Below are 23677 nucleotides of genomic sequence, written 5' to 3' on the forward strand. Positions count from 1 at the left end.
AGGCAATTCCCTTGGCTCTGTGAGGGAATTACAGAAAATAAACTATGAGGAACTCCCGCAGGAGTGAAGAAGTGATTGACCAATGCCAGGTCAAACTCAGTTTCACTTCTCCTGGTGTTCTGTCATGAAAGGTATTTTACAGTATCCATTTGTGGGGACAAAATTGGAACTATATGTGCCAGCTCCAAATGTTAGAATCATAGAATCCTAGGGGTATGTCTACACTATTCCCCTAGTTCGAACTAGGGGGGTAATGTAGTCATTCGGAGTTGCAAATGAAGCCCGGGATTTGAATTTCCCGGGCTTCATTTGCATGATGCCGGCTGGTGCCATTTTTAAATGCCGGCTAGTTCGGACCCCGTGCTGCGCGGCTACACACGGCACGGACTAGCTAGTTCGGATTAGGCTTCCTGTTCCATGAGGTGTACAGCTAGTTCAGAATAGGAAGCCTAATCCAAACTAGCTAGTCCGTGCCGCGTGTAGTCGCGCGGCACGGGGTCCGAACTAGCGGGCATTTAAAAATGGCGCCGGCCGGCATCATGCAAATGAAGCCCGGGAAATTCAAATCCCGGGCTTCATTTGCAACTCCGAATGACTACATTACCCCCCTAGTTCGAACTAGGGGGGTAGTGTAGACATACCCCTAGAGCTGAAAGAGACCTCAGGAGTCATCAAGTCCAGCCTCCTGCCCAAATCAGGACCAGTCCCAACTAAATCATCCCAGCCAGGGCTTGGTCAAGCCAAGACTTAAACACCTCTAAGGATGGAGATTCCACCACCAACCTAGGAAACCCATCCCAGTGCTTCACCACTCTCCTAGGGAAATAGGTTTTCCTAATATCCAACCTAGTCTTCCCCCACTGAAACTTGAGACCATTGCTTCTTTTTCTGCCATGTTATTCTAATAGTATATCTACTCCGTTCATTGGGTAAGCGCCAACTGTAAACATTGTGCTGATCTTTCGGAGATGGATGAAGAAAAGGCTGTGCTATCCTGCACCAGAGGCTGGTACCATGAGACTTCTTCACTTAGCCCTGGTCTGCACTAGGGAGTTATCTGAAAATAACCCCCCTTATTTCAAAATAATACGCTGAGCAACCACACTACCAAGCCTGTTATTTTGAAATTACAGGTCTCTAAGGCTATGTCTAGACAGCGGGGCTATTTCTGGATACTGGAAGTATCCCAAAATAGTAATTCCATGTCTTTAAATGCGCCCGTTATTTCAAAATATATTTTGAAATAACAGGCATGCTATTTCGGTGTCCTTGTAACCCTCATTCCATGAGAGTTAAGGGACTTGTTGGGATAGCGCTTTATTTCAAAATGTGGCACTGGGTAGACAGCACCAAATTTTAAAAAAAAGCTATTTTGAAATTACCTCAAAATAAGCTACGCAATTTGTGTAGTGCAAAGTGCGTAGCTTATTTCCAGGTAAAGGTGCTGTGTAGACGCACGCTTCACTCAAAATGTATAATTCTGCTTTCCTCGGGGAAGAACGCTTGTTTAGAAATGGTTGTTTTGTAATAGCAGTAGTGTGGACACTCCGTTGCTTCTGTTTCAAAATATCTACTCCCCAGAGTCATTCGAAATAATTACTCCAAGTGCTCCTTCGAGCTCTCAGTCTGATGCTACTAACGGATGCTGTTTTGACTTAATTTTGAAGCCCGCCCATAGTGGGGACAGGCTATTTTGATTTTTTTATTTCAGGAATTACTGCTTCTAATTTAGTTATTCTGAAATAATTTCCTAGTGTAGACGTGCCCTTACTGTGTGATTCCTTCACCTTTCCCTGGGCCAAAATGACCTGCAGTTCATAGATTCTATCCGTATATAGAAGAGGGGCCTGCAAGTGCAGGAAACAGCAATACTGCAGAGTGACCACTGGGGGCAGTCACAGCAGGAGCACGGGGGCCACCTGCAGACAGGGCTCTGCACCCTGCCCCCCCAGAGGAGGAGGTAAGTGCCCCCCAATCCCAGCCTTTCCCGCCTTATTCATGCTGAGGCCAGGGAAAATGTGCCAGCCCCACCCCCATCCCAGCCCCACCCACTCCCAACACGCTGCAGGCCGACATGCCCCCTCCCCCCATTACAGACGGGAGCCTGGGAGCTGGGAGCTGGGGCTGGGCAGCTCCCTAGTCCCAGCATGAATTAGAGAGCTGGGGTAGGCCCAGGCCACTTTCCCCGGTGATGCCTGAACTGTTGCTGGGGGGCAGGATGCACTTACCAGACTATCCCCTACCCAGAGGACAGGTGGGTGATCTGGAAGCCCAGGCCTGGACAGGTCTCCCCCTAGGACAGACAGGGGATCTCTCCTGGGGAGGCTCACTGCTCTGTCCTCAGCAGGGAGCTGCTGCAGTCGCTGAGGAAGAAATGCCCCTCCCCCAGCCAGGCAGGTCCATGCACAGAGTCCAGGCTCCTGGCTAGGTGGGGCTCACTAAGCAGCTGTGTGGCCGTGCTGCCACGTAGCTTTGAGGGAACCTTGGTGCTCGAACCCCAAATTTCCTAGCTCCTTCCCTCATTCCTGAACCCCCATCCTCTGGCCACAGCTGCCCACAGACCCAACCCCTGCCATGAGTTGTGCACCACCCACCACTGACCTGTAACCTCCACCCCTCCAAGCTACTGCTCTGACTGCTGTACCCCCTGCCCTGAGACCCCCCATAGCCAACCCCCTATCCCAACTCCAGCACTCCCGATTCCTGTCCTGAACCCAATACTCCTGCCCTCACTCCTGCACACCCACTACCTAGCCTGGCACCTGTATCCCCCAACCTTGCCCTCACTCCAACACTCATCACTCCCTGCCCTGTACTTCCCACCACACACAACCCCTGTCCTGGCTCCTGAACCCCCCATTCCCTGCCTGAGTTCTGCAACCCCACTGCCCCACTCTTCAGGCCTGGCCTGGCCCATTTTGCCCAGCCCTAATCCTGCCCCAGTCTGAGCTCCAGGAGTGGGTCGGGATGCACCACTTTGCCCATGGCTTTGCAAGCTCCTTCCCCCACTTCCCCTTGAGGTCGGGGGTGTGGCTGGCCAGGAGCAGGACTGGGCCATTTTGTCAGGCCCTGCATTGTGCTGAGGGGCATCTTCCCTTGACCCACAGTGAACTCCAGGGGAGGCCACTTTCCCTGGCCCAGGCTTCAATTAGGAGATGAGGCGTAATAGGGGTGGAGCCAGGGCTGTGACACGTTTCCCGGCCCCAGCACATGTTACAGGCCTGGGTCACAGCTGGAGCCAGAACCGGGGCTGGGATGCATTTTCTGGTGTGCGTTAGGGTTCCGGGCTATTACAGACACACTCATAGCTCAGAGGTACTAACCACAGGCCTTAAAGAAGGGCAACAACAGAACAGCTTGTGAAATAACATCCACAGATAACAGGAACTTCCCAAACAAGGTTCAGGCCTCGGCCTACACTGACAGCATGACTGACCCTGATCGAACCTCCATTTACAAGGTAATGCGTGGATTGGGGTATGTCAGAAGGTGGCCACTTGACACGTCAGTTGTGGTGCGTAACTTGTACCTGGGTATAAAAATGTTCCCCGGGGTTTTGCCTTTGTGTGACCTGGGGGCAGTGGGGAATTCCTGGCATTGACTGAGCTGAGTCCATTCTCACTCTCTTTGTATCCTCGTAGAGTCCACCAGGTCCTATTACTGTGCTTCCTTTACAATAAACCTGGAGGGACATCTTGGATCCTTATCTGATTTTGTGGACTGTGAGGGCTTTCTTAGAGTCTACTCTATAACCTGTCCAGATATAACACAATTTACAGAGGGAGCATCTGCATGCAAATTAACATTTATGATCACTGGACAGAGCAAGAGATGTCTCAGGATGCCACCCCGAGATTCCTGGCAACCACAAATGCTTCTTCATACTGTGGAAACAAATTGTGTAACTGCAGAAAGTGTCCATGGTTTGCTTATTCTTCTCCCTCGGGCTACGTCTACACTGTTTGTTTTTTGGGGAAGAGGAAATGCAAATGAAGCGCTCATTTGCAAATCTTATGCTCTCGTTTGCATAGTCTGTTCGGATGCTTTTTGCAGAAGAGGTTTTTGCGAAAAAAAACCCTGCAGTGTAAACGGGGCCATTTGTTGAAGGTGCACCGGGCAGGAAGCAAGCCAGGGTGGTGCAGCCTGGCAGCGCGGCTGGCTCCTTGCCTTGTCCGGGAGCCTGGCTGAGTGGTGGCCCCCGCACCGCGCTGCAGCGGGAAAGTTTCTGTGCGGAGAAGAGGGGGAGTTCCCTGGCTCGGAGGCACTTACAGGTTCATTTCATAGGTGTGCATAATATATTTAGGAGTGTAGATTTTTCCACTGTGATAAGACTTCCAAGTCAGGGTGCGCATTATACATCGATACTCATTATACTCGAGTTTTTACCATAGTTTTGATTGATTTTCTTATACCTGAAGTCTCATAAACGGTAAGGACACTATTGCTCTGAAGATTCTTTTTTCCTGTGGGCACCTTTCCTAATCTGGCACTATGTCAAATATGAGCCACCTGGCCTGGAAGTCACCACACATCCCTCAGGCTCCACAGGAGAGAAACCTTCTCTCAGCATCTGTCCACCCAGTAGGTCCATATCCCCCATCCTTAGTCCAGCCTCCAATGCTCTGTGCTATGAAGATATCTCTTTGTGGCAGGCCCTCTGCCCATGCCCCCATTGTGTTCTTCCCAGATGTTCATTGTACTTGGCTGCTGTGATATTTGTGGCACAGAGGACATGCATGATCATGATGGAGAACCTGCAGCTCCCCACTGTAGCTCAGCCCTGGCTTCCCATCCTCGCAGCTGGTCTGTGCTGACCCAGTTCCTGGTTCTGCTCTATTCCCGTGCACTTCCCCCGGTCTGCCTCAGCACAGCAGCTCTAGCCCTGGCTGAAGTTTCCTTTCTGAGCTGCTTCTCTAACCTGGATGCTTCAGCCCAGGCTCAGGTATTTCTGCATGTTTGCCACAATAACAGCCCCAAATTGCTGATAAACTCACCTAAATATAGTCCAGTCTATTCAAGAAATTATTTTTATTCATACATTCTTCTGTGCATCAAATAATGAAAGATTCCTTGCGGTATCTAGTGATTAAAAGCAAAAAGTGCTAGAAGCCCTAGGAGAACGTGGTACACGATTAATCCGGAGGTATCCTTTTCCCCTCTTGTCACAAGGAAATATATTTCAGAGCCTGATACAATCATTTTCTGAAAATATATTGGACTATTTTGTCACGAAGCTCTTTGGTTTTTACCCCATAAATGATGGGGTTGAGCATGGAGGGGACAAGGAGATAGACGTTGGCCAAGATGATGTGAACATGAGGAGCGATGCCCTGACCAAACCGATGTGCCATGTGGGAGAAGAGGCTTGGGGTACAATATAACAGCATCACACAGAGGTGGGCTGTGCAGGTGTTGAGGGCTTTCAGATGGGCTTTCTTGGAGGAGATTCGAAGGACAGCCCTGATGATCAGACCATAGGACAGGACAATGAGACTCTGGTCTAATCCCATATTTACAATCATAATCACCAACCCATGCACTTTGTTCACGGTGATGTCCCCACAAGACAATTTGGCCACAGCTATGTTCTCGCAGTACGTTTGGGGGATCATGCGGTTGTCACAGAACGGCAGCCTGCTCAGGAGCAGGGGCATAGGCAGAATGCAGAGAACAGCTCTTAGCAAACCCACTAGCCCTAGCTTAGCTAACCGTGTGGTGGTGAGGATGGTGGTATATCTGAGAGGCTTACATATGGCCACGTAGCGATCAAAGGCCATTATCACGAGGATAGCTGACTGCATAACCAAAATTGTGTTAAGAAAGAACATCTGGGTGAGGCAGCCACCCAGAGTAATGCCTTTCCAATTGAACCAAAATATACACAGGGCCTTCGGCACCACTAGTGTAGAAGTGGCAATGTCTGTGAGCGCCAACATGCAGAGCAGCTGGTACATGGGTGTGTGGAGGGTCTGCTCTTTGCGTATTATAAATAGAACCATGAAATTTCCCAACAAACAGATAATGTAGAACATACAGAAAGGGATGGCAATCCCAATGTGGGCTTCTTCCAGACCAGGGATGCCCATTAGTATGAATATGGAGGAGTCAGAGGTGGTGAGGTTGGAAGGTACCATGAAGTCGTAAGAGCATGGATTGGTCTCAAGACCCTCAAGGTCCCTAGGAAAGGAAAGGGGTACAATCAAGGTGGGTACATTCTTTATAAGAAATAGGACAGTAAATAATTTCTAATAAGGAACAATAAATACATAAAGAGGATTGACCAGTGAGAAGACAACATGGACAGGCAGAGCCAGATTATTTAGATTCTAATGGCTAGTCCTATGGCCACGATTTCTTGTTTTTAAAGTTACTAAGTAGGCTACCTCTCTGAGGCTATTCAAATTATAGTGAAATCCAGCTATGTCCTCAGATGGAGCTGAGTATACCAAGCGAAGGGTTAGCGTGAAGGCAGATGAACTTAATTGGTGGAAACTATAGAATGCACACTCATTGGAGCAGAATTATTGAACTCCTCAAACACCTTCCAAGGTCCTCGTTTGAGTGCATGATCTCACCATAGTGTATCAGAGAACCTGCCTCTATTAAACCGTGCTCAACGCTTAGAAGGAAATTTCCCCCAACAGTGCGATCCAGGAGGAATGGGTTGGGAAATTGTCCAGAAAATACAATGCCACAAGGTCTCTTGGTGCATGTTTCACAGTCCTGTGCACTCCTCCATACGGTACTAAGTAAGTTCTCAAACAGGATGCTTCAAAAGCAGAGGGGCCCAGGGAAAGGCAACAAGAATGATCCAAGAGCAAGAGAAATTGTTGAAGGCAAGAGATTGAAAAGAAATGTAGGATGGCTATCTTACAAAAGAAGTGAATTAAAAGATTTCTGAAAAGAAATACCCATCTGTAAAATACTGACTAGATCGGGAATATGTCCTCTCTGTGTCATAACACAAGATTGAGAGGAAACACAACTTATATTGAAATGTAGCCTGCAACAGATAAAAGATTAATGCTTTCTTCGCTCAGGGTACATCTACACTAGCCCCCTAGTTCGAACTAGGGAGGCTAATGAGGGCGACCAAAATTGCTAATGAAGTGCGGCATTTAAATATCCCGCGCTTGATTAGCATATTCCCAGCCGGCCACCATTTTGGAAACTGACTAGCCCGAAGCAACTGCCTGTGTCTACATGTGGCAGAGAAGCACGATTCCGAGATAAACCCCTTAGTTCGAATTAACAATTAAACCTCATGGGTGACACCATTCTGATGATCAAGTCATCCCATCATCCCAATAATGTTGAGTATTTTATAGCTTCTTTGCTGCATGTTGGGCTTTTGCTGTCAAAGAGAGGGCCTAGGACAAGATGGATCGTAGGACTGATCCACAATGCAATAACTATCCTGCAAGGGAGGAAAGATTACGGCATGGAAACAGACATTATCGTGCTGGGCAATCTATAACATCCTGCTCCACAGAACAAGCGTGAAGGGCACAAGGTTCTTTACTTTCCTTTACACAAGAGATCCACTTCCTGGACACCACGGTGCAAAAAAGTGAAGGTTACAGAAACACCACCCTATTACAGAAACCTACCGACCGCTATGCCTACCTTCATGCCTCCAGCTTCCATCCCGGACACACCACATGATCCATTGTCCACAGCCAAGCACTAAGGTACAACTGCATCTGCTCCAACCCCTCAGACAGAGACCAACACCTACAAGATCTTCACCAAGCATTCTTGAAACTATGATACCCTCACGAGGAAGTGAGGAAACAGATTAACAAAGCCAGACATGTACCCAGAAACCTCCTACTAGAAGACAAGCCCAAGAAAGAAACCAACAGAACACCATTGGCCATCACCTCCAGTCTTTAGCTAAAACCTCTCCAACGCATCATCAGTGATCTACAACCCATCCTGGACAATGATCCCTCACTTTCACAGGCCTTGGGAGGCAGGCTAGTCCTCACCCACAGACAACCCACCAACCTGAAGCAAATTCTCACCAGCAACTATATACCGCGCCACAGTAACTCTAACTCAGGAACCAATCCATGCAACAAACCTCGGTGCCAAATCTGCTCTCATATCTACACCAGTGACACCATCACAGGACCTAACCAGATCAGCCACACCATCTCCGGTTCATTCACCTGCACATCTTCCAATATAATATATACCATCATATGCCAGCAATGCCTCTCTGCTATATACATCGGCCAAACTGGACAGTCCCTACGTAAAATAATAAATGGACACAAATCAGATATTAGGAATGGTAATATAGAAAAACCTGTAGGAGAACACTTCAATCTCCCTGGACACACAGTAGCAGATTTCAAGGTAGCCATCCTGCAGCAAAAAACTTCAAGACCAGACTTCAAAGAGAAACTACTGAGCTACAGTTCATCTGCAAATTGGACACCATCGGTTTAGGATTAAACAAAGACTGTGAATGGCTAGTGAAATACAAAAGCACCTTCTCCTCTCTTGGTGTTCATAGCTCCAAATCAGCTGCTAGAAGTGGGACTCACCCTCCTTGACTGAATTAATCTTGTTATTTCTAGCCTTATTGTGGCCTGCATCTTTATATCTGCCTCTGTAAATTTCCACTACATGCATCTGACAGAGTGGGTCTTTGCCCACGAAAGCTTTTGCCCCAATACATCTGTTAGTCCATAAGGATTCCTTGTCGCTTTTGCAGATCCAGACTAACACAGCTACCCCTCTGATACTTTACTTTCCTTGTTTCTTTATGTGAGACACTTATTTGCAACCCTCCTTCTTTGGCTGAGGCATTCATCACAGACGTTAACTAAGAAGCGTAAGCAGGGACATGTGTGAGCAACTCAGCTGTTTATGCCTCTCAAGACTGATGTTTGCAAAAGTCGCAAAATTGGTGGATTGGAAATAATGAAGAGGACGGGTCACAGCTTTGTCATAGTGTGGATTTGTTGCTAAGCTGTGTCTGAGCAAACACTATGGGTGTGTCTAGACTACATGCCTCCATCGACGGAGGCATGTAGATTAGACAGATTGGCAGAGGGAAATGAAGCCGCGATTTAAATAATTGCGGCTTCACTTAAATTTAAATGGCTGCCCCGCTCTGCCGATCAGCTGTTTGTCGGCAGATCGGGGCAGTCTGGACGCGTCGCTGTCGACAAGGAAGCCTTTGTCAATCGGCGCAAGTATGCCTCGTGAAACCAGTTTTACCTGCGCCGATCAACAAAGCCTTCCTTGTCGACAGCGGCGTGTCCAGACTGCCCCGATCTGCCGACAAACAGCTGATCGGCAGAGCGGGGCAGCCATTTAAATTTAAATGAAGCTGCAATTATTTAAATCGTGGCTTCATTTCCCTCTGCCGATCTGTCTAATCTACATGCCTTGGTCGACGGAGGCATGTAGTCTAGACACACCCTATGTGCTGTAGTATATCCATGGAGAGGTCCACAATGAGGAACAAAAAATATAGGTGAGAAATGATGGCGGACTTTCAATGGAATCCCAATACTTCTCAACACAATTTGTGGCCGAGAAAGGGGAATTAGCTAGATATGAGCTCCCAGTGAGACACTGTGCCCAAAAGAGTCAGTGTTACTCTGGAGTGATAACCAGGAGAATTTCAAGGAGAGGGAGAGACGTTCTTTTACCTCAGTATTTGGCACCGTTGCAACTGCTCCTGGAATCCTGTGTCCAGTTCTGCTCTTCCAGATTAAAGGTGGATGTTGATATATTGAACAGAAAAGAGTAAAATAAAATAGGGTCCAACTAGAAAATGTAGCTTATATTGGTAGTCTCACAGGGTGTTCCTATATATGCAATTCGCACTACACAAATTGCATGTCTTATTTCAACTCTATTTCAGAACAGCTTATTCTGAAATTTGGTGTGTCCACACAGCACCAAATTTCAAAATAGCACGCTATTTCAAGCCGTCCCTTAACCCTTGTGCAATGATGTTTACCGGGATCTTAAGAACATAAGAACATAAGAACGGCCATACTGGGTCAGACCAAAGGTCCATCTAGCCCAGTATCCTGTCTACCGACAGTGGCCAGCACCAGGTGCCCCAGAGGGTGGACCAAAGACAATGATCAAGCGATTTGTCTCGTGCCATCCTTCTCCAAACTCTGACAAACAGAGACCAGGGACAACATTTCTATCCCCTGGCTAATAGCCTTTTATGGACCTAACCTCCATGAAATTATCTAGCTTCTCTTTAAACTCTGTTATAGTCCTAGCCGCCTCTGGCAAGGAGTTCCACAGGTTGACTACACGCTGTGTGAAGAACTTTCTTTTATTAGTTTTAGATTGTGAAATAGTGCGCTTGTTATCTTGCAACATATTTTGAAATAACAGGCAGCTTATGTAGATGCAGGGTAGCTATTTCTGGATACCTCCGGTATCACGAAATCGCCATGCTATGTAGACATACCCAAAGAGCGCAATCAAGTTTGTGGAGCAACTGGTGAAATGGTCGCTTGAAAAGAGCCTATAAGTAACTATACTGGGAACAAATATTTAAGAATCGGCTTTTCAGCCTTGCATACAGAGGTGGGACAGGATACAATTGCTGGAAGATGAAATGAAAGAGTTGTCCCTGGAAATAAGGTGTACATGTGTGATGACACATTGCAGCATTCCTTTAGCAATTGTTCCAGGTTAATAATCAATATTCAATAATCAATAGTCAATAATCCCTCCAGCATAGTAATAGATTGTTTATTTCTTATATTTAAGCAATTGCCCTGCTGTGACTTACAAGCCAGGAGCCAATGTGATGCTGCTAGACCCAGCCCCCTGTCCTCTGCGCCCTCATAACCACCGGTGTTTTCACTGATGTCTACATGTTTTTGCCACTTGTAAGGAGATGTCCAATTTCAGTTTCCCCCTCCATCCAGACAGTCTGTGAATTCACTGACAGTTGGCAACGTGGATTGTGACCACATAAGGTTACATTTTGAGACACCGCTTATCCCAGGGGGGCTTATTTTCCCTCTTTCGTTGGTGCATTAGGCTGGCTGTCCATTCCCTATTTCACCCAGATTCACGTCTTCCTGCCACTGTGATCAGCATAGTACATTTCCTGTTTCCTTCCTCCCCACCTTACCGCACACCCTGGCTTTGTCTATACTACAGCTTTTGCCGGAGGAGGCAATGCAAATGTGCTCATTAGCATTTTGCCACGTTTCATTTGCATAGTCTATTCTGCGCCGTTTTTGTGCAAAAACAATCAGTGTGGACAAGTCTGTTTTGCGCAAAAAACCCTTTTTATGCAAGTTCCTTATGCCTCCCCAGGCAAAAATGGCTTGGAATAGATTATGCAAATGAAGCATGACAAAATGCTAATCAGCGCTTCATTTGCATTGCCTCTTCCAGCAAAAGTCGTAGTATAGACATAGCCCCTCTGTATTCCTGGATAGATGTCCACCACCACCTGGTTTCATCTTAGCCAGATACATTTTTTTACATCTGCTGCCTTCGGTGCTTCTCATCCTCCCCAGAACCAGAGGCACAGGGAGAATCATAGAATCATAGAACCATAGAATCATAGAGCTGGAAGAGACCTCAGATGGTCATCATGTCCAGCCCCCTGCTCTAGGCAGGACCAATCCCAACTAAATCAACCCGGCCAGGGCTTTGTCAAGCCGAGACCTCCCTGTCCTTAAATTCCTTTCCCCAATTGTTCTGAACTGTTAATCCTGTGTGTCAGCCCTTCAACAACCCCCCCCCCCCCCCCCCCGAGACCTTGATCCTTGTCTTTAAAGCAGAAAGAGACACTTACCAAAATCTAACCCGGCAGAGAGAGGAAACCTCTATACTGTGGCAGGAAAGCAGAGCCCTCTACGAATCTCACCTGTTTGATGCACGATGCACAGGACGGTGTCATTTATGATTTCTCCAGACAGTCCCTGTGCACTCTGAGGTTGGCAGAGCTCCCAGGCAATTCCCTCAGCTCCATGAACCTCAGGAAGAGCAGAAAATCAACCCCTTGGGAATAACAGCTTGGGAACCTCCCCCAGGAGTGAAGAAATGATTCACTTTTCCCAGCAGCTCAGATCGTGAGGGCAAACTGAGTCTTGCAGATTGTTCAGCCTAGAAATTAGCTTTGGCTTTTTTTTCTCTGTTAGGTATTTCCAGCTCCACTACATTTCAGAATTGCACTGCAAGATACAGGAACCAAAATTACACTCAGCTGATCAGAGCAGAATACTGTTGCACACAAACCCCTTCTTCTCCTAGCATTATGGCATGAAAAGTATTTGCCAGAATCCGAGGTTCAAAATGTATATCTAGAACCTGCAGCTCTCGGTTGTTCTAACACTTCATCCATTCAGTGCACCGGCAAGCATTACATTCCAACGCTTTATTGATATTTCAGAAACTGACGCAGAAATATTTTGTGCTATTCTGTGACCAAACTAGTACAACAGGACTTCTCCACTCACTGTGTGATTCTTTGACCTCTGCCTGGGTCAAAATAGCCTGTAGTTCATCTCACATTTTGTCCCACTTGTTAGGAGGGAACAAGCAGAGATGTTCACTGATCTGCTGCTGTGGGATCCTTTCTGTAAGGAGGTGTTTCAGCCAGTTGTGCCCTGCTGGCATGAAAATACTGTGATAAAGGAATGAAACAACTACTGGATCTTTTTGTGTATGCCGCCATCCCTCCCATGCGTGTCCCTCTCTGGTGTTTGAGGGGCCAAAGCGCACTCTGAAGAGGATGAGTGTGATGGGTTTCAGGCATTAGGATGCAGTCTGGGAGCTGAAGGACCACAGCAGCCTTCTAACCATCCAGCTGGCTTGGCCTTTCTTACACTGTTCTGGTGATGACTCACCCTCTCCAGGCCTTGTTATCACACGTCAGGACAGCAGATGGCACCACACACCCAAACTGAGTGACGTGAGGGCATGTCTACACTGCAGGGCAAAAGTCAAATTAAGCTACGCCACTTCAGCTACGTCAAGGCTGCGTCTAGACTGGCATGATTTTCCGCAAATGCTTTTAACGGAAAAGTTTTCCGTTAAAAGCATTTGCGGAAAAGACCGTCTAGATTGGCACGGACGCTTTTGCGCAAAAGCACTTTTTGAGGAAAAGCGTCCGTGCCAATCTAGACGTGCTTTTCCGCAAAAAAGCCCCGATCGCCATTTTCACGATCAGGGCTTTTTTGCGCAAAACAAATCTGAGCTGTTTATACAGGCCCTTTTGCGCAAAAGCTTTGCGCAAAAGGGACTTTTGCCCGAATGGGAGCAGCATAGTATTTCTGCAAGAAGCGCTGATTTCAGACAGTGCCACAGGACTCCTCGCCGCTTTTGCATGATGAAATGGACACTCAATTGAGTTGAAATGTGTTAAAAATAAAACATATAAAAGATTAACGCTTTCTCCACTCGATACCTCTTTGAGACTGAGGTACTGTGCCGCTGTGATCTAGAAACTACACAGCCCGATAGCCTGCCGCTCCAGCCCCTACAACACCACCTCATTTCCACTAAGTCAGAAACGTGCTTTTATTTTTACTGCCTTAGATGCTTATCATCCTCTCTAGAACCAGAGATACAGGAGCTCAAAGAGAGCACAGATCCCCTCTCCTTCCATACATTAATGTCTCCTTATTATTCTGAACCTGACGGCCTGTGAGTCTGAGACATCAGTAATTCTCCTGCCAGTTCTTCTCAGTTGAAATCACCTCACCTGTCAATAAATGACACAGGAAGTAACCAATTGACTTCTCTGGAGGCTCAGGGCCAGTGCAGATCAGGATATATAGCTAAGTCCCTTGCGGGAGTTTTGGGAACAGTTTCCCACTAACTTGCAGCTCCGTGTAAGTACCCCCTTTAAAAAAATAAAATTAGAAGTTTCCCTAGTTTTCTCCAAATTTCAGTTGTGTTGATGTACTCCCAAGACTTCTCTAGAGTACTCCTAAGGGGACTTGTACCACTGGTTGAGAAACACCGGTAGAGTGAAACCACGCCAAGAACATTGGTAGAAACTTGGTACTGGTAGGTAACATTTCTAATAAGCAAAAATCACAGGTACAGCCACAGAACTGTTGATCAAGTAGATCGGTTTTGGAACAGCCTGAATAGCAGAATGTATCCCAAATATGGGCGTAATAGGTATTTTATGCAATACATAACGAATAGGCAGATATTGCTAGAATGACCAAGTTGAGTATAAATATTGAACTCATAGGGGGGAAGTGTAAGTGAACTAGGCTTAATTATTGTATTAAAATAATAAGAACATAAGATCATAAGAACATAAGAACGGCCGTACTGGGTCAGACCAAAGGTCCATCTAGCCCAGTAGCCTGTCTGCTGACAGCGGCCAGCACCAGGTGCCCCGGAGAGGGTGGACCGAAGACAATGATCGAGCGATTTGTCTCCTGCCATCCCTCTCCAGCCTCTGACAAACAGAGGCCAAGGACACCATTTTATCCCCTGGCTAATAGCCTTTTATGGACCTAACCTCTATGAAATTATCTAGCTTCTCTTTAAACTCTGTTATAGTCCTAGCCTTCACCGCCTCCTCTGGCAAGGAGTTCCACAGGTTGACTACACGCTGTGTGAAGAAGAACTTTCTTTTATTAGTTTTAAACCTGCTCCCCATTAATTTCATTTGGTGTCCTCTAGTTCTTCTATTTAGGGAACTAATAAATAACTTTTCTTGATAGGCCCTCTCCACACCACTCTTCTATCAATTGCTTTTGCATGGCTTTATGCTGTATTAATTGCCTTAGAATGTATACTATTTAAGGTTTAAATCCTATAGTCATTGTTTTTAAGAGGTTGTAAAATTTAAACTATATTAACTGCTTAAAGCTTGCAATAAACAAGTAAGAGGTTAAGTCTCTCTGGAGTGTCCTGCTTTCCCTTGGATCTAAAAATTGAACCTCACAACAATAGGCCCTGCTTTTCCTCTCAGGGAGGCCAGTGGCAGTCTGGAATATACGGAGATATAAAAGGCACAGAAAAGGCAAAATAGGAGATCCCCATCTGTCCAGATGCTGCCCATTCTCATTGTGAGCCCTCTGGTAACACACACAACCCCTGTGAAGGATTGGGCTGCATTTTGGAACACGGCAGTGAAGCCAATGAATTTAAAACTGGAAAGATTCAGGGAAAATCCTTGCCACTCTAGAAGGAAAGTGATCAAGAGACATAGAAGGACACAGTAGCAAACTAGGAACTGATCTTAAAATGTAATAATTGTCTGAATTATTTTGAGTACATTTGTAGTTCCTATTAAGAGAAAATTCCCTGAGAGTGCTTCTACGTAGCACCCTACAATCGAAATAAGATGCATAATTCGCGGTACACACATTGCACATCTTATTTCGAATCTATTTAGAAATTGCTTATTTTGAAATGTGGTGCAGCTACACAGTGCCAAATTTTGAAATAACGTGCTATTTCAGACAATCCCTTATCCCTCGTGCAATGTTGTTTATCGGGATGGGGAAATAGCACGCCTGTTATTTTTTAAAAAATGGGTGACATGTGTAGATCTGGCGTAGCTATTTCGGGTGACCTCAGGTATCCTGAAATAGCTGTGCGGTGTAAACGTTCCCTTAGTGTTTCTTCCAATACTAAACAGTTCAAGTCTGTCCTGGAGATTTCCAACCCTAGGCAGTCCTTGGCTGAAAATCTTCCGATACCCTAAGCGCTGGCTTTGAGGCAGAGACACTCACTGAAATCCTGGCCAGCAGAGAGAGGAAATCTCCTCACAGCGACAGGAAAGCAGGGCCCTGAGAATCGGCGTAGGAATCTCACATGACAGAACCTGAGTGCGTTTTTCAGACACCTTTATACTTCCTCAGTACACTCCCTGCCTCCTCTGCCATTGGCAGCGCTCCCAGACAATTCCCTCAGCTCCGTGAGCATTGGGAAGGCTAGAAAATAGACCCTGGAGAACAGCATCTTGAGAGGGTCCCCTGGGAGCAGTCGGCTGGAATGTGTTTTTCAGTCAGTATTTTCTAGCCATGCGAGTGATACTGGTGCTGAGTTCATGTAGAGCACACCGCCAGGCAGGCAAGTGTCTGTTTTTGACAGGCCATGGCTGTTGCTCATAGCAACCTTTTCCTGACAGGTACAGGCCTCAGGCCTTCCATTAGCTCTGTGCTTCAGACCCGTAATTTATACTACAGGCACCATCAGAGAATTTGCCAGCTCTCAACTTGTACAGCATTTCAATGACACTCATTAAATAGCCTTGATGTCATGTCTGGCTACCAGATTCATAGTATTGGCAAGAAAAACGTGGCCTTCCTCACGCCGTTGGCATCATTTTGTCAGCATGTTTCTCCTGCAAACTCCTGCATGCAACAACCATTGTATGAAGTGTGCCCTCCCCTTTTTGTAAAGGCTGGCAAGGACCCTTGAGGTGACCAAGCACAGCTTCATACAGTTGATAAAATGACTGAAAATATATTGTGGATATTCTTAGCCATCTTCTTAGCAGCCAGTAGCTGTCAGTGAATCATACGATGATTTCAGGGGGCTGAGGGAACCACTTCTTCTACCCTTGCCACTGCTCCTGGGCTGTAAATTCCAAAACAAAGTCCCCAATCAAGTCCTGTGTCTTGGAAAGAAAATGTCATTGTTTCAATTGGCTGGTGCAACAGTTTCCGTCTCTTTCCCCAGAGGCCTGCTTGACCATAAGCATTCCCCTTCAGAGAGTCAGAGAATCACAGGGCTGAAGGAGACTTCAGGCCAATGCCCAGCCACTCTACTTTGTGACAAAGTCCTCATAATGGTAACATGGGAGGATGCAGGATTCCTGGGTGGCTGAACCCCTTGTTGCACTGTGGTTATCTTAGATAATGGCTGGGGCATCCCCATTCTCAGGTGCTCTCTTCACATGAGGTGCTTCCCAGGCCCACGGATCACTGACATTCAGTTCTAACTAAACATACTGTATTAACCACCAAGTGTAAGGGAAAAAAAGGGACAATGGGAAGTTTCAAGGAGCTCAGCTCCGTGGGTACAGGGACATCACCAGTAGCTGTGTGAGGGATGTAAGGAAAGCTCATAGTCTGTTCCTCACCTGTGTCGAGCAACCTCCATAGGCCCTGCCACAATGAAGGCCACCTGCTCTCTCAGACATGGCAGGGCATCAGGCTCTGGGTGACAAAAAAGTCCACAAGCCCCCATAGGAGATTGTCCAAATTGGCAGCAAACCTGGGAGACGACGATTAAATTCAAAATCAAGTCCCCCACCCTTGGGGTACGTCTAGACTACAGGCTTTTGTTGACAAAAGCTTTGTCGACAGATACTGTCGACAAAGCTTCTGTCGACAAAGAGCATCTAGACTACATCCAGTTCTGTCGACAAAGCAAGCTGCTTTGTCGACAGGACAGTGTAGACGCAAAGGACAGTGTAGATGCAATAACGCCTTCTGTCAACAGAACTCTGTCAACAAAAGGCGTTATTCCTTGTAGAATAAGGTTTACAGCTGTCGACAAAACTGCTGAGTTCTGTCGATGTTATGTGTAGATGCAGGTATAGTTTTGTCGACAAAAGTCCACTTTTGTTGACAAAACCCTATAGTCTGGACACACCCTTGTGTTGCTATTTGGCTTAAAAAGTGGCAGGGGTTTCAAACAAAAGGTCACAAACAATGGTGTTAAAATGATAGCAATGTTATATTATATTTTTCTGATTGCATTCGATAATGGAAGACACTATCCATGCTTCGCAGGTGACATGACGGAGGTTAGTAAGCAGCAGAAATAGTGGACTCCACAAGGAAGAGAGCAGTGCTGGCTAAGGAGCGATCAGAAATTAGTGATAAGGAACTTGTCAGACCCTGTACTTCCACACTATTGTGGTCAACCAAACTGGGACAGATTAATGGGGCGGTATCTTTTCTCCTCCATCTCACACAGGGTAAAAGTCAGTAACCTGGTATAATCATTTTCTGCGGATGAATTTGACCACTTTGTCACGGAGCTCTTTGGTTTTGACCCCATAAATGACGGGGTTAAGCATGGAAGGGAGAAGAAGATGGAGGTTGGCCAAGATGATGTGGACAGGGGGAGCAATGCCCTGACCGAAGCGGTGTGTCATCATGGAGAAGAGGCCGGGAATCCAAAATGTCATTAGCACACAGATGTGGGCCGTGCAGGTGTTGAGGGCTTTCTGGTGGGCTTTCTTGGAGGAGATTCTGAAAACAGCCCTGATGATCAGACCGTAGGACATGGCAATGAGACCCACGTCTACCCCCGTATTTAAAATACTTATCACCAAACCATGCATCCTGATAACTGTCATGTCCCCACAAGACAGCTTAGCAACAGCCATGTTCTCGCAGTATGTGTGGGGGATAAGGCGGCTGGCACAGAATGGTAGCCTGCTCATGAGCAGGGGCATGGGCAGGATGTAGAAAACAGCTCTTACCAAACCCACTAGCCCTAGTTTAGCTATGCGGGAGTTGCTGAGGATGGTGGCATATCTCAGAGGGTCACATATGGCCACGTAGCGATCAAAGGCCATTGCCACAAGGACAGCTGATTGTGTAACCAAAACTGTGTTAAGGAAGAACATCTGGGTGAGGCAACCACCAAGAGCAATGCCTTTCCAATTGAACCAAAATATACACAGGGCCTTCGGCACCACTAGAGTGGACATGGAAATGTCTGTGAGTGCCAACATGCAGAGCAGCAAGTACATTGGCTGGCGCAGGGTCTGCTCTTTGCCTACAACAAGCAGAATCATGACATTTCCCAACAGGTTGATAATGTAGCACACAGAGAAGGGGATGGAAATCCAGATGTGGGCATGTTCCAGGCCAGGGATGCCTGTTAGGATGAATATCAAAGGGTCAGATGGGGTAAAATTTAAAGCCGCCATGAGGTGGTCGATGTATCTATCAGTCTCAGAAATGCTCAAGGGACCTGTGAAGGTAAAGAAGCAGAGTGAGGAGGGTTACACACAGTACAACAAATAAAACCATCAATTATGTATAGTAATTAGCCATGTTGAAAGGGGTTGAGCCCTGGTGGCAATAGTCAGAGATGGCACATAGTTATCTAAGATATAGTCAAGTCTAGAAAAGTCCTCAGTAGGAGGTAACGAAGGGTGCTGTATGGGCAATATGATGACACGAACTTCAGTGTCAGTACCTGCAAAATGATGGCCTTTTGGAGCAGTATATATGAAAAAGTCTTTAAAAATGGATTGGCAGAGAATAGATCGAGAACGTGAGGGGAGGAGGAATTAAGCTTCAATGTGGCCGAAGTAAAAGAGATAAAAGGGAAATGCTTTTTTCATTCAATGTCTTAATAGAACTGAGCGACTCATTGCTAAAAGAGGTAGGTGAGGCCATGAGCTACGTGAGAATCAGGAAGCGTGTGGACATTTACATGCATAGTGAGACAATGGACTACATGGACTGTAGGTTGATCCATGATGCATCCATTGTATTAGAAAGTACAGGCAGTCCCCAGGTTACGTACAAGATAGGGACTGTAGGTTTGTTCTTAAGTTGAATTTGTATGTAAGTCGGAACTGGCCTCCAGATTCAGACGCTGCTGACCAACCCGGCAGCACCCCAGCTGCTCTACCACAGGTGTCCCCAAGTCAGCTGCTGCTGAAACTGATCAGCGGCTGATTCCAGGAAGCCCGGAGCAGAGCAACTCTGCCTCGGGCTTCCTGTAGTCAGCCGCTGGTCAGTTTCAGCAGCGGCTGACTTGGGGATGCCTGGGGCAGAGCAGCTGCGGTGCTGCTGGGTTGGTCCAGTAGCGCCGAGGAGCGGCTCTACTGGACCAACCCACCAGCAACCCAGCTGTTCTGCCCCAGGCGTCCTGATTCAGCCGCTGCTGAAACTGACCAGCAGTGGCTGAATCAGGACGCCTGGGGCAGAGCAGCTGGGGTGCTGTCGTGTTGGTCCAGTAGCGCCGAGGAGCGGCAGTGCCCCAGCTGCTCTACCACAGGCATCCGCACTAGCTGCGCCCCCCCCCCCAGCAGATGAGGGAGACGCGGGCGGCAGGACCGCCGAGACGTGCCGCGGTCCCCCCAGCAGACCAGGGAGACGCGGAGACGCTTTTCTCGCCCCGGAAGACGCGGGCAGCAGGACCACGGTGTGTCTGGAGGTCCCGCCGCCCGCGTCCTCCGTGGCTCTGCTCCACATCTCCCTGGTCTGCTGGGGGCGGACCCGCCGCCCATGACCTCTGGGGCGAGAAAAGCCCCATTCGTAAGTACGGATCCGTAAGTCAAGTAAGTCAAGTTTCCCCATGGAAACAGAGAGTTCAATGCTGGGCTAGAACTTTCTGCTGCACAGAATGGGAAAGGAGTCAAGGCTGTTGGTTTCTAGGGCCTCTATTAGCTCTCTTGTTTCTTTTGGTGGGAAACTTACTTGCATGCCCCCAACTTGGTCTGAGACAGAAGTTGCAGGTGTTAACGAACATGTGTGAGCTGAGCCGCGGGTCAGCTTTTCAGCTCTTTGCCATTCTCAGTTTGCAGAAGACACAAAACTGGAGGATCGTCAATAATGAAGAGGACAGTGCAATGTGGATAGATTGCTAAATGGTGTCAAAGCTAACAGTGTGTGTACTATTATAGCCCTGTAGTTATGTACATTTAGAAACAACGAAAACAAGCTATGCTTAAACAATGGGGGCTCTGATAGGAAATGCAAATATTGGGAACACGATTTGGGGGCCAGGAGGGATAATGAGATAAACATAAGCTCCCAGGGTGACCCTGTGGCTAAAAGAGCCCATGTGATCCTGAGAGAACAACCTGGTGAATCTCAAGGAGCTGGAATCCTTTGTTCAATTCTGCTGCCCAGGATGAAGGCTGGATGTTGATTTATTGAAGAGAATTCAAAGAAGGGTCTCTAATTAGTTTAACAATAATAATTAAGAGGTGACTTGACAACAGCTTGTTTGTATAGAAATGGGGAACACAAATTTAATGGTGGGTACTTCAGCCAAGCACACAGTGGTGTAACAGGATCCAGTGTCTGCACGTTGAAATTAAAGAAGTTCTGACTGGAAGTAAGATTTTTTTTAAATATTGAGAATAATTATCTATTGGAACCATCTTTCAAGGGTCTTCATTGTTTCTTCATGGCTGAATATATTTAAACCTAATTTTAGATTTTACCGTGAATATTTTAGTTGAAATTGTAAGACCTGTGTTAGACAGTGGACTAGAGACTAGATAAACACAGTGGTCCCTTGTGACCTGACTATCTATGGACATGATCCCAGTAGTCAGCTGGAAGCATTTTGCCTGCAGCCTGGTGCCTGAGCTTCCTGAAGTCATTTGCTTGTTTGTTTGTTTGTTTGTTTGCTTGCTTGCTTGCTCTTTTGTTTGTTTGTTCGATCGATCAATCGATTGATTTCAACTGGTTGAATTGAGCGCTAAAGAAAGAAATTCACATCTTGAATACTGTGTGCAGATGTGGTCTCCTCACCTCAAAAAAGATATTTTGGCCTTGGAAAGGGTTCAGAAAAGGGCAACTAAAATGATTAGGGATTTGGAACAGGTTCCCATAACAGAAGAATTAGAGGACACCAAAGGAAATTAATGGGTAGCAGGTTTAAAATTAATAAAAGAAAGTTCTTTTTCACACAGCGCGTAATAAAAGGCTACTAGCCAGGGCATAAAATGGTGTCCCTGGCCTCTGTTTGTCAGAGGCTGGAGAAGGATGTCACGAGACAAATCGCTCGATCATTGTCTTTGGTCCATCCCCTCTGGGGCACCTGGTGCTAGCAACTGTCGGCAGACAGGCTACTGGGCTAGATGGACCTTTGGGCTGACCCAGTACGGCCGTTCTTATGTTCCTATGTAAATTCTCATCTGACCCTGGGGTCCTTGCATGTGTTATACTAAGTGTCTATTTCACAAGACTGAGAGATCCCTGAGGCCTCATGTGGACAAATGTTTTAAGTGTGAAAAATGGTTATCTAAGCTGATGAAATCTCCCCACTGCAGAATGAATGTCCAATATTCATCATTAATGACTAAAAAAGCTGGCTAACAGATGGTCCCAGACCATCCTGAGTAGAACCTCTGGGATGTGATCCCCAACCTTTTCGGTGCCTGTGGCTCCAGCACATTGCAGCTGTATTGATCTCGGCCATCCCACGCCTTGAAGGACAACCGATTGTATGGGTGTCACATGACCACTAGTATTGGTGCCTGTCCTCACATTTGTCACAGGGGTTTGAGGTTTCTTACTACAGTCACATGTCTCCCACTAGCCAAGGGAGCAGGTGTGATATAAGGAACCTCCTGCAATGAGGAGTAACGGTAGTTCAAATTAGGATCTTTAATTCGAACTACCTAGTCCGTGCCGCGTGTAGCCGTAGACAGGGAGTTTGAACTGCGGGGCATTTAAAAATGGCAGCACCCGGGAACATGTAAATAAAGCCCAGGATATTTAAATCCCAGGATTCATTTGCAAGTTCAAATGCCTACATTAGCCACCCTAGTTCAAACTAGGGTGGCAGTGTAGACATACCCACTGTTTGCTAGCGCCAGGGGAAAGGGGGACGTCAGCCTGATCTGCCTTTCTGGGGTGAGGGGAACCCCAGCGGCAGCTGAGAAGAAGTTCAACCTGTGTGGGGAAGGGGGATGGACAGATGCAGCAGGCGGTGGAGGGGACATGGAGACTGGAGTAGATCTTCTTTAAAACAACACAGAGCTCAAACATAACATGGCCCATTACAAACACGGTGACACCCCCCTGAGGTTGCTGCTCCGTGTTGACAATTGTTGATACTGCCATGCGGCCGGAGCGGGGTTACTCATAGGCAGAGGGAGGGTCCAGACAGGGGACGGCGACGGAGACAATTTAACATAGTGTGCTAAGGATTTCCAATGGCGGGAAATGATGTTTATGGAGAGTGTAGAAAAAAAATTACGGAGAAATCAAACTTTCTTAAGGACACCGTCTTACCTAATACAATGGTGGCTTGAAAGGACAATCATGAACAATATTCAATGGTGTTATTCATACAACACAGCGCCAATGTTATTTTGCCAGTTTAACCTAGGGTACATCGAAACTACACACAAAAAAGAAGCTTTTTCAAAAGAGATTGTCTAGACAGCCACAACTTTCTTCTAAAAAGTGATCTGCTTTTTTGAAAAACAGCACCCAGGCAATCTGGATGCTCTCTTTCGAAAAAGCCCCATTTGCAGTCAAGAACGCCATTTTTCAAAAGAACACTCTAAAAAAAGAGGCATTCTTCCTTATAAATTGAGGTTTACCGCTGTCGAAAAAAACCACCACATTCCTTCGATTTAATTTAGAAAGAACATGGCAGCAGTCTAGACACAGGTGACGTTTTTTTTGAAAAAAGACCACTTTAAAAAAAAAAACCTGTAGTCTAGACATAGCTCTACTTACTAGCGAAATCAGCATCCTCCCCTTTGTACTGCATGTTGTAGTCAGGTACCGCTTTAGTCATTTCTCAGGGTCCATTGTCAACAGACTATAACCCACCCAGCAAGGGAGGGGACAGGTTTTTTTTCTTACATTTAAGGGACTTCCTCCCCGTGACAGATGGGTGTGGCATGAGCCTGTAAGAGGCAGCTGACCCTGACCATCTGTACCCCGTCCCATGCACCCCCAAAGCACAGAGAGGCCAGCAGGGTGTGAGCTATATGCCCACGCAGAGTTGCCACATTGCTGATGCT

At 46.8% G+C, this 23677-nt stretch overlaps 2 protein-coding genes across 2 annotated transcripts; both read right to left on the reverse strand.

The window, feature by feature from the left end:
• Window positions 1–5195: 5195 nt before the first annotated feature.
• On the reverse strand, window positions 5196–6134 carry LOC142829113 (olfactory receptor 52D1-like). The gene has a single exon (XM_075926958.1). It carries the CDS (start codon window positions 6132–6134, stop codon window positions 5196–5198), a length of 939 nt encoding a protein of 312 aa, XP_075783073.1.
• An 11804-nt stretch (window positions 6135–17938) lies between these two features.
• LOC102461939 (olfactory receptor 52D1-like) lies at window positions 17939–23448 on the reverse strand. Its single transcript, XM_006120152.2, has 2 exons — window positions 23388–23448; window positions 17939–18921 (listed from the first exon to the last, which is right to left on the reverse strand). The coding sequence occupies exons 1-2, from the start codon at window positions 23446–23448 to the stop codon at window positions 17939–17941; spliced, it is 1044 nt and encodes a 347-aa protein (XP_006120214.2).
• Between the last annotated feature and the right edge of the window lie 229 nt (window positions 23449–23677).

The sequence above is a fragment of the Pelodiscus sinensis genome, chromosome 1 (genome assembly GCF_049634645.1).
Source record: "Pelodiscus sinensis isolate JC-2024 chromosome 1, ASM4963464v1, whole genome shotgun sequence".
NCBI lineage: Eukaryota > Metazoa > Chordata > Testudines > Trionychidae > Pelodiscus > Pelodiscus sinensis.

Excerpts from the sequence above, each read along its gene's own strand:
- LOC142829113 (XM_075926958.1), bottom strand. The coding sequence starts at position 6,134 with ATGGTACCTTCCAACCTCACCACCTCTGACTCCTCCATATTCATACTA.
- LOC102461939 (XM_006120152.2), bottom strand. The coding sequence starts at position 23,448 with ATGACTAAAGCGGTACCTGACTACAACATGCAGTACAAAGGGGAGGAT. Across the intron at positions 18,922-23,387 it reads GGAGGATGCTGATTTCGCTA|GTCCCTTGAGCATTTCTGAG; the intron begins GTAAGTAGAGCT and ends TTACCTTCACAG.